The 9,264-nt window shown below is 38.1% G+C and overlaps 2 protein-coding genes across 3 annotated transcripts; one reads left to right on the plus strand and one right to left on the minus strand.

Annotated features, from left to right (window-relative positions):
- Window positions 1–250: 250 nt before the first annotated feature.
- RB195_021454 (uncharacterized protein) lies at window positions 251–775 on the plus strand (the record flags this gene model as incomplete). The annotated part of the gene is made up of 2 exons (XM_064208195.1): window positions 251–336; window positions 541–775. The coding sequence occupies 2 exons, from the start codon at window positions 251–253 to the stop codon at window positions 773–775; spliced, it is 321 nt and encodes a 106-aa protein (XP_064064076.1).
- Window positions 776–3,804: 3,029 nt separating this feature from the next.
- On the minus strand, window positions 3,805–7,429 carry RB195_021455 (uncharacterized protein; the record flags this gene model as incomplete). Of its 2 annotated transcripts, none has more annotated exons than XM_064208196.1 (9): window positions 3,805–3,934; window positions 4,049–4,175; window positions 4,267–4,404; window positions 6,333–6,470; window positions 6,562–6,717; window positions 6,776–6,848; window positions 6,937–7,115; window positions 7,174–7,236; window positions 7,345–7,429. In XM_064208196.1, the coding sequence occupies 9 exons, from the start codon at window positions 7,427–7,429 to the stop codon at window positions 3,805–3,807; spliced, it is 1,089 nt and encodes a 362-aa protein (XP_064064077.1). The 2 variants fall into 2 exon arrangements, with proteins under 2 accessions (XP_064064077.1, XP_013293602.1); XM_013438148.2 differs by having other exon boundaries at window positions 4,267–4,410.
- Between the last annotated feature and the right edge of the window lie 1,835 nt (window positions 7,430–9,264).

Genomic DNA, 9,264 nt, shown 5'->3' on the forward strand with positions numbered 1-9,264 from the left:
TAGCTTGAAAGTTATACTTTTCACTTCTGCCTGCTTTACGTTCTTTTCTGAAACCATTGAATTATGAGAAATATTATTTTCTTTGAGAAATATAATATCATTCTACGGATCTCCCTCATTAGAGGGATCAAAGGCAGTCAGTCGAGAAGCTACGTCGCGAGTCCCCCCGTGGTAGATAGGGAGGAGGGCTAATCGCAGACCAAAAGTGACCTTGAGCCTGCCTTGAGACGCGGATGAATTCAGGATTCAGATGGACTCCCCGCTTCTGCTGTGCCAGGATCGGCTCATAATACTACTCTATCGCGCACGTCGGTTCGGCCAAAAGCCTGCAATCAAGTGAGTACGAGGTCCAAGGGAGGCGGTATGGAGTCGTCTCCAATAGAATGCTCCACCTGTCCGCTCCAGAAGGACGAAACGTTCTTCCAAAACTCATGGGACTAGAAAATTAGACGCGTTAATAAGTAATAAGAAAGACTCCTGATTCCGGAGAAAAGTTTGCCACGGTGGCGCCCGAAAAGACGGAGTTCAGGAGTCATCTAGGCTCCCGAAACAGAAAAGGACTGGTTTGGCCATTGAAGATCTGATGATGCAAGCTAGGATGATTAAGTATGACGTCATCGGATTGGCCGGAACGAGACGATCCCACACAGAAAACGCCGTATATGACACTGGAGAAGAACTATTCTTAGGAACATGCGGAAGTAGAGGAGTTGGTGGAGTTGGCGTCCTCGTTAACACGAATATGCCAAAGAACATCGACTCTTCACACCTCTAACCTCAAGCTACGAAGAAGAAGTCGAAACCTTCATTATATACCTTGAAAAGCACCAAAGTTGTTCCCTGAGGAACTTGGACGAGGAACCAGAGCCATGAGTGACTGGATACCACGCGACTTCAAGCGCACAGCAGGAGGAGCGCCCGACCCGATGTACAGACCTCCTTGCGACGTTCTTCAAGGAAAAATACAGTGCTCTTCGAGTCCCTTGCGGGAGGAGAAGCCAGTGGGCAACTCTTCCGAGCGGGTGAAATAGAAGTATCCTAGTGCCCAGTCGAGCACATCGATGAACGACGGGAGCACAGGTGATACAGGTGATAGTACTACTTTCTTTTGACCGTCGTTCCTTTTTTTGACTTTTTGACGACAATAGTCAGTTAGAAGTGATGTCCGTGTTTTTCATACATGGGAAAAATTCGGGTGGGATGTTTCTGTACTTCCTGAATTGAACTTCTTGGATTCCTTTAGGAACTTTTTTCTCTTGAATACCATCAATTATTAATTCGATTACAAATTATTTGATTATTTTTGGTGGTTGGTGATCTACTCCAGCATATATAATCCTCCTCACTCTCTACCGTACCTAAAGGATTCAAAATATTAAAATTGTGTGACATGGAATAAGATAATCACGATTGCTAATCTTAGAAGATACCCTACCTATTACTAGTTATTTACTAGTTATTTGTAACCTAAGCACCCGATGTACAGAAGATAGTATGGAAGTATCGTTAACCACTTTCCGTTGTCATTGGTAATACTTAGATTGATCACAGCTCATAATTTGTGCATATAAAAAAGTGGTATTTGCAGAAAAGAAAGAAACTGATCTTACGCGATATCACATGGCCAGACACTTCTCGATTTAGATAAAATGATCTAGATTGCAAAATACTTTCAAAGAACACTCAAAGAATCTGCAGAAACGTTTCCTATTCAACAGAGAATGCATGAAGGTTCCTCTAGAACAAGAAATGGATTATATTTTCGGGTTCTAAGGTTTCCCTTAATTTCTTCTGTTTAGGACGTCCCTTTCGGTTTTTTCTAGTTCTTTTCACCTGTCTAACACAGAGTTTCTTTTCCGCCTTTTTTGAAAGCGTTTGCAGAAAATCTCTGATTTCAGAACGCTCGGGAGACAAAATATGTTATATGATATAACTTATTTTTACATTTTTAATTAGGGATAATGATTACTACGGGTATCATTGCTACTTTTAACTTTACATCGCCATAAAACAAAGCCATTTCTGCTGAAAGGACACCGTTCTTTTTCTCGTAAGCACTTTCTTTGTTGGAAAACTTGGGCAAAAAGTTTGGTGCGTTCTCCAGCCAAGCAGAGACTACGGTTTTTCTTTGTGTGGCTCGTATCTCACTTTCAGAGTATAAGAATCGTAATATTTCCTGAAAACCAAAGTATTATGTAGATTTAAAGACATTACCCCACGAATCTGGGGTGATACGGATTTCAGGTGGAGAGTTCCTATATGGGGTCGTAGATTATGGAGAGGAGGATGATTCCGCCCATTTCTTCCCAATTGCCGTAAAAAACGGCTTGGAATATGAGGCGCGTGCACAAGGCTGGCGCGCTCCAATCGAACTCGTCGTAGAAAATACCGCACCGGAACGCTCGAATCCGTATTTTCCGAACCGTTTTTTATGGTAATCAGGAAGAGATAAACGGAATCACCCCCTTCCCCACAATCTACGGCCCCGTATAGGCACAATCCACCTGAAACCTGTACCGCACCAGATTCGTGTGGTGATGCCATTAATTCTCAAACCAATTTGCTCGGAATTCTCATTCCGGATGCTTCTACTCTACAACAAAAAATACAAATAAACCAAATTACAACACAATTCAAACAATTTGGCTTCGTTGATTTTTGGCTTCCGCTATAGAGAGCAGTGCCTCAGCGACTTTGAACGGTTTCAGATCTATCGGAGTTCGTACTCTGGACTCACTTAAGGAATGAAAATTAGCAGTTCGAATTTTTATCGTCAATTCTAATTTCGCTTCTAATGCCGGTAAGAATTAAGGGAGTCTCAATCTATTTCACTGTAGTTCTGAGTATTGAAGCGGCATTCCTTAAAAAGTTGATTTTGTAGAAACATATCTGTAGATAGGTTTTATTCATCGAAGTCTCAAACAAATGTGAGGTCCATAACTCTCCCATTTTAACAGGATAAATCAAAAGTAATATCATAGAAAAGATCCAATAAACATTTTTATTGGGGGCAGAGTCCTCTCCTTGTTCAAGATATGTATCTTAAATTTTTTTCTTCAGTAATTCCTGTAATTTTCTTTCACAAAAATTATTTCTACAGCATTTAGTACGGCTCTGAATCAATTCGTCAGATTAAATTTGAAATTGTCATCAAAAATATATTATTTTCTCACCTAGTACTTTTAATCATCTCTTCTCTTTTTTTGAAGTTTCTGTTAAGACACAAAACTGCAAAATACTTACTTTCATATTCAGGTAAGGAAATCATAAAATATATCATTTTCAGAAGCGAGAAAAAAGGTTTACTTTTTTCTTGAAAGAGCACAATTTCTCTGTTGTTTTTTGCTGTAGATACTTCCTAACTTCGTTTTCGTGTCTTTACTATTTTTCATTTCAATTGAAGCGATAAAAGGGGAGAAAATCATAAAATGTATCATTTTCTCTCCTAGTACTTTTCGTCATTTCTTCTCTTTTTTAAAGTTTCTGTTAAGAGATGGAACTGCAAAATATTTATTTTCATATGACCCGTTCAAAAACAAACACTGCAAACATCAAAATGAAAAGAAATGTACAATGTATATGATGGCAATGAGATCATTATCGAATTGTATGGTCGACAAAATGCGCCTACCCTTTCCATAGCATGAGCGACAAATTACAATCAGACAATAAGAGCTATACAGATGTTACTACTAACACCGGACAATTTTTGAATGAAGCCTATCCTGAAATAATATTTCTAGGCTGTTATTTGTAATTTAATTAAATTGAGACACATAAAAAGAATAAAACTGTGGACAATTGTCACAATAAATTACGATGAACATCGTTTCTGACATATGTGTAGTCATGTTGATTCACATCCATTGGACTTCCATACTCATTTCCTATTCGAACAGAACGGTATCCATCATGAACCATGTTCGGCCCATCCCTGTACAAAATTAGGCTCCAAATCAGACTGTAATTGTATATTTTGTACAATTACAATTGTACAAAATATACAATTACAGTCTCCTTTAAAAATTGGATTAATCGATTCACGTACATTTGTGGAAGTTTCCTCGGTGTAAACGCAATCGATGTGGCCGGAAGAGGAATTTTTGGAGGCGATGGAGGATAGAATTGTGGAGGTTCTGGAGGCGATGGAACTCCTCCACATTCAACAGCTTCGTCTTAATAATATTTAAGTGATATGGTGAATCATGATCTTTTTTGCTTTAATATATGAATTTTGTATAAAAATTTGTGTGTAAAATGTCGTACCTTTAAATTGTGGATGAATGGATCTGATACATCGACAGCAGATACAAAACGATATGCAGACGCATCCGAGTAGAAGCACTACACCTCCAGAAAGCAACAGCACAAGGAATCCCGAGACTGACGTCAATGGATCAATGTCTAAATCTGAAACTAAGTTTTTCTGATATATTTTACAGCCTACACTACTACATCCTCGACTGCACGGATATTCACAGTTAACAGTTGAGATCCTGTTTCAACCTCTTGAGGAACTACCACATACCATCTCACAACATCTCTTAATACGAAAAATCTTTTAAAATTAACCAATCAATCAATTATTTATGGAAAAATCATCACTGGATTCAAAATGAAGTAAAGAATAACATGTTCAGATGATGTTTTCTCTCAGTTAAGGACTAATGAGGGCGCCAGAGGTTCCAGTAAATGAAAACATCCGGTTGAGTAAGCATCAGTGGACGCAGTTTTCATCCATAAATTTTGTACAGATGTGAAATGCTCCTTCATAAACGTCCCTCATGTCCACGTTCTGTATTTTCATGACTCACGTTTTCTTGGATATTTTTTTCATTTGACAAGAACGTTCTTAATTTAAGATACATCTTGATGATGAACCACCACATATTACTATGAGATGATGTCAGGCAGTCAGTTCTTTTCAGGATAAACATTATACAAAGTTTTTGGCAAAACAATTATGGTCCAATCGAATATTCGCTACAAAAAAAACCACAGTCTATATATTTTTTTATTTTATATTTTTTTATATGTTTAAAAATTCTGCTTTCTCGGTTGTAGTCATTACTCTGTTAGCGAGTCCTACTCTTTCCAACGACAGTGAAACTATGATCTCGTTTTTTTTTTGAAATTGTTATAGGTGTTTTCACATCGCTTCCTTATGTGCAGTGTTTGTTTCTGGAAGATGTGGAAACTTATGAAATAATGTAGAAAATAGTAAATAAACAATAAAGCATTAACTATTGTTGAAAAAGCTGAAGAAAGGCGGGCGATGATGACAACCGATCTTCATATAATACGCGAATCAAATTCAGCGTATCTCGATTTTGGCGTATTGCGGAATCCACAGCGAAAACGTATAGTTCGGATACTCGATAGCGGAATCCAGCATGGTTCCGCCCATCTTTCCCTAATTTTCGCAAAAAACGGAGTGGGAACCGCTTCAGTTCCTACGACATACGTTAGAACGCTCTTCTACGTACACGTTCCGGCTCCCTTAGCTGCTTATTCATTTGTCTCACATGAAAAGGCTGGTGAGAAGATATCATTGATTTTCGACCGCTCGCACTTGGATGCGACGCATGAATGAAGATGGCGCGTTGTAACTAAAATCGTCGTAAAATAACGGCTTCTTCCACATCGTTTTTTTACGACGATTACGGAACGATGAGAGGAACCACACTGTGTTCCGCAAACTACTACTCAAACTCTATGCTTTCGCCATGGGTTCCGCATCACGTCTGAATCGTGATTCACTGACTTTAATTGATGTAAAATACAACATTTTACAATATTAATTGCTTCAAACAGTGAAACTGGAATTTCGTAGTTGTCCGAAAAGTTCATCCGCACAAAGCAGTGATTAGTCTTCAGGTACGGTAGAAAACATAAAGTGCATTTTAACTTGAAATCCAACCCAGTGAATGAAAAAAAGAAACGTATAAGATGGACCAGACATTTTGACACATACAGTAAACATATGGTTATGATGAAAAGAAAAATTGGGAAAGAGAGATATAGGAGTCATCATTTGCTTTATGCTGTATGTGTAAGCGTAGTAACACTATTTCTATCGAACTGAACAGAAAATTACTGGATTCGTAACATTACATTACAAATTGAAATGTCGAGCTGAGATTCTCTTGAGTCTGGGAAGATTTTTCAGGTTTTTTTTTTTAAATAAATCCTGCCGATTACACGATATAACTTATGCAAGATCTATGATCCAGCATGGTTCTAGATTTTGTATCCGGAAACAGCCCTTCATTACCAGAGTTTAGCTCAGATATGTGAACTAATTTGTGTTGAAGGACTTTTTCTTAACTCACTCTCACAATTTGCAGCAAATTGTCTGGTGTAGATAATGTCCGACTCATCCCGACAGTCCGCAAAACGATCACAAGCTAACTGAATTGGAATGCATTCGTTTCCTCCGCATGCGAACTCACGTGACGGTGAACAGGGAACTGTAAAGAATTTAAAGTTCTGTAAATATACTCCAGAATCAGTCGATAACTGTGTAATTCACAAGTAAAAACTCGTAAATAGATGACAAACCATTGGTTGTTACTCGAAATGCATTCCATTGAAGTCGAAATCCTTTTGCTGGATGTTGTTGTGCAAGTAATGGATCAGTATGCCACCAAAGTGTGAGTGCATTCAAAGTGCTTACGCTTAACTCGCTAGTATTGGTGCGTTTACCGCAAAACTGTCCTAAATTTAGCGAATAAATCATGGATTGTGTTTTTTTTTCCAGGAAAATTTTCATTACCTATTATGGGTCCAGGTGTAACGGAATCGCTCGATTGAAAATGTGCGGCAGCAGGGTCAATCACTGTCTCGTGCTGAATTTTAAGAAGTTTAATATTAAAAAGTGTTGGTTCAAAGGGAACGTCAAATTTAGGACCATTTAAACCAGATAAATTAACCTACATCAAACACATGTAATGTATCCTTCTCACAAATTGAATTTTGACCATTCACATCGAATTCCAGAACCCGTAATCGTATACGATAACCTATTGGAGCAATTAACATCACGAAACAGTTCCTGCTTGCGTTATAAGGCACTCTTCCGTAAAGTGAATGAGAATAAATTACTCCAGAGAGACCTAAATTTGAAAAAAAAATATTCGAATGAACTTTTTCTGAAATATTTCTGTTTGTTACCTGTGATTCGTCGTTCAAGTCTAGTCTTACATTGATTCATATAGTCAGTACCATCGAAAAAACCTTTAAAATTGTAAGATCATAAACAGATCACTATGAGAGGTTTTTCATTAGCATTAAATAATTAAATAGAGGAGAAATTAATTGTGCAAAATAATGATTAAAACTCACTTATACTTGGTTCGACTCCAACGATAGCGATAGTCCGTAGAACATGGCATGTGATGAGTGACAAGGTCAATGGCCCGTTCCACATTCTCTGCACAACTGATAGTGTAAGGTTTGATTTTTCATTTTAGAAAAAAAAACACCTAACAATAGAACGCAACATTAAATTATTGTCTAAGAAAGAAATAATAGGAGTTAGAATGTGAACGGGTGACTGCTAGATATCTTCACTTGAAGCTCAAAAGTAAGGGAGTTTGATTGATAACGAGGAAAGTGGAATGATTGCAAAACAACTGCTGCTCCTAAGTGAACATTTTAAAAATGTAGAAAACTTTTTCGCAAGAAATGATTTCAATGATGATCTTCTTCAACAACGTATACCGTAATGTAAGCAAAAGACGAAGATTTGTCGTGCTGTTTCTCTGAAAAACTTTTTTTTCTCTCAAAATGTTGCTTTAGTGGAACAATTTTTCCGGTTTTATCCGATAAAATTTGAGTAATTGAGAAGGATTTTTAGTGTTGTTCACATAGATGAGATAGATTCCAGGTAGCTTGTACTAGTTAGTTAATTTGATTTGAAAGAACTAGAAAAGAAATATCAGAATGTCACAAATTACGGCGATTGTAGTCATAAATCGAAGCACAAGCGGTGCATGAATTTATTGGGTGACAAGCGAGGAACGAGATAACACTATCAACACGAGAAAAAGGAACACAAGATAAAAGAGAGATCGTGGGAGTTAAACATATTTCACGTCACATAATTCAATAAATTTCAAATATGATATACAACGAGAGAGAGAAAGAATTGAGAATAACTTAACTCAGTAGTGTTCAGTTAGTTGAGAAAATCTACCGACTGTGTAAATCATGCAAACAAAGCGCTTAGTGGCAAAATCTTAGTGATTGATGTGGTAGCTCAGAGCGAACCACCGTCAAATGCCAGCATTGAAGCGTCGATCTGTTTTCGATTACGTATAGACACGCGATATCGCGTTATTCTCGAAAATATCGCAAAAATGGATCGTGTGGATCGAATGTAATTTCTAGACAAGCAACCTGACCCTAACGGCTAAATGTTCGCTGCGGTCACATAGATAAGATAACTTTTTAGCGATAGTTAGTGATTTTTTTCTTTCAAAATGAAATATTGGCGCATTTTCTGTAGAAAACGCACCAGTTGTAAAAGGAATGTGAAGGTCATTGTAACATTCATTTAGGTGATATAATATGATGAAGAATTTCTTCAAGGTGATGTGGTGAAGGTGTTTTCAAGGAATTGTGAGTAATAAATTTGAGTTGGTGATGACTGGCGCTAAATCGCGATGCTGCGGTCGCTTAAATTATGATGTGGAAGTAGTTGATGGTCGTGTAAGCGACCATAAGTCACCGACGCACATTCGAAACGTGTAGCGCCGCGATTTATGAGTTGTTGCAAACGCACACTACTGACTCTCTACACTCCGCCTACACTCTCTCTCACACTCACTCACTCACTACATCCTCATAGTATACGGTATTCGGTGATAGAGGTGGTAGAGGTGGTTAGAAGGATGGTTAGCAGTGCTTGCTTGAATGGTCGGATTTACAAGCGTGGAGGAGGTTCCAGGATCACACGAAGATGTTGCATACGATAGTAAGCTGCTTTGCGTATCGTCTCTATAGCGGGTCATGGCATGATACCATTTGCATACGCGATCAAAAGACGCCGCTGTCGATTCACGACTGACTGACAGTTCCTAGAGTTAATCTCGTATCATTCAGCTCAGAGCTCTGCTCCAGGATTCTTGGATCACAACATTATCAACATCGAAGGATTAGTTCTTTATTCTGATAAATAACGAGTGATCCAGGGAAAGATTCAAGTACAACTCTATCAGTAATGGTTAATAGATGCTACTTTTCCGGATTTTCTTCCTGTCA

Source organism: Necator americanus, chromosome X (genome assembly GCF_031761385.1).
Source record: "Necator americanus strain Aroian chromosome X, whole genome shotgun sequence".
Classification (NCBI taxonomy): Eukaryota; Metazoa; Nematoda; class Chromadorea; order Rhabditida; family Ancylostomatidae; genus Necator; species Necator americanus.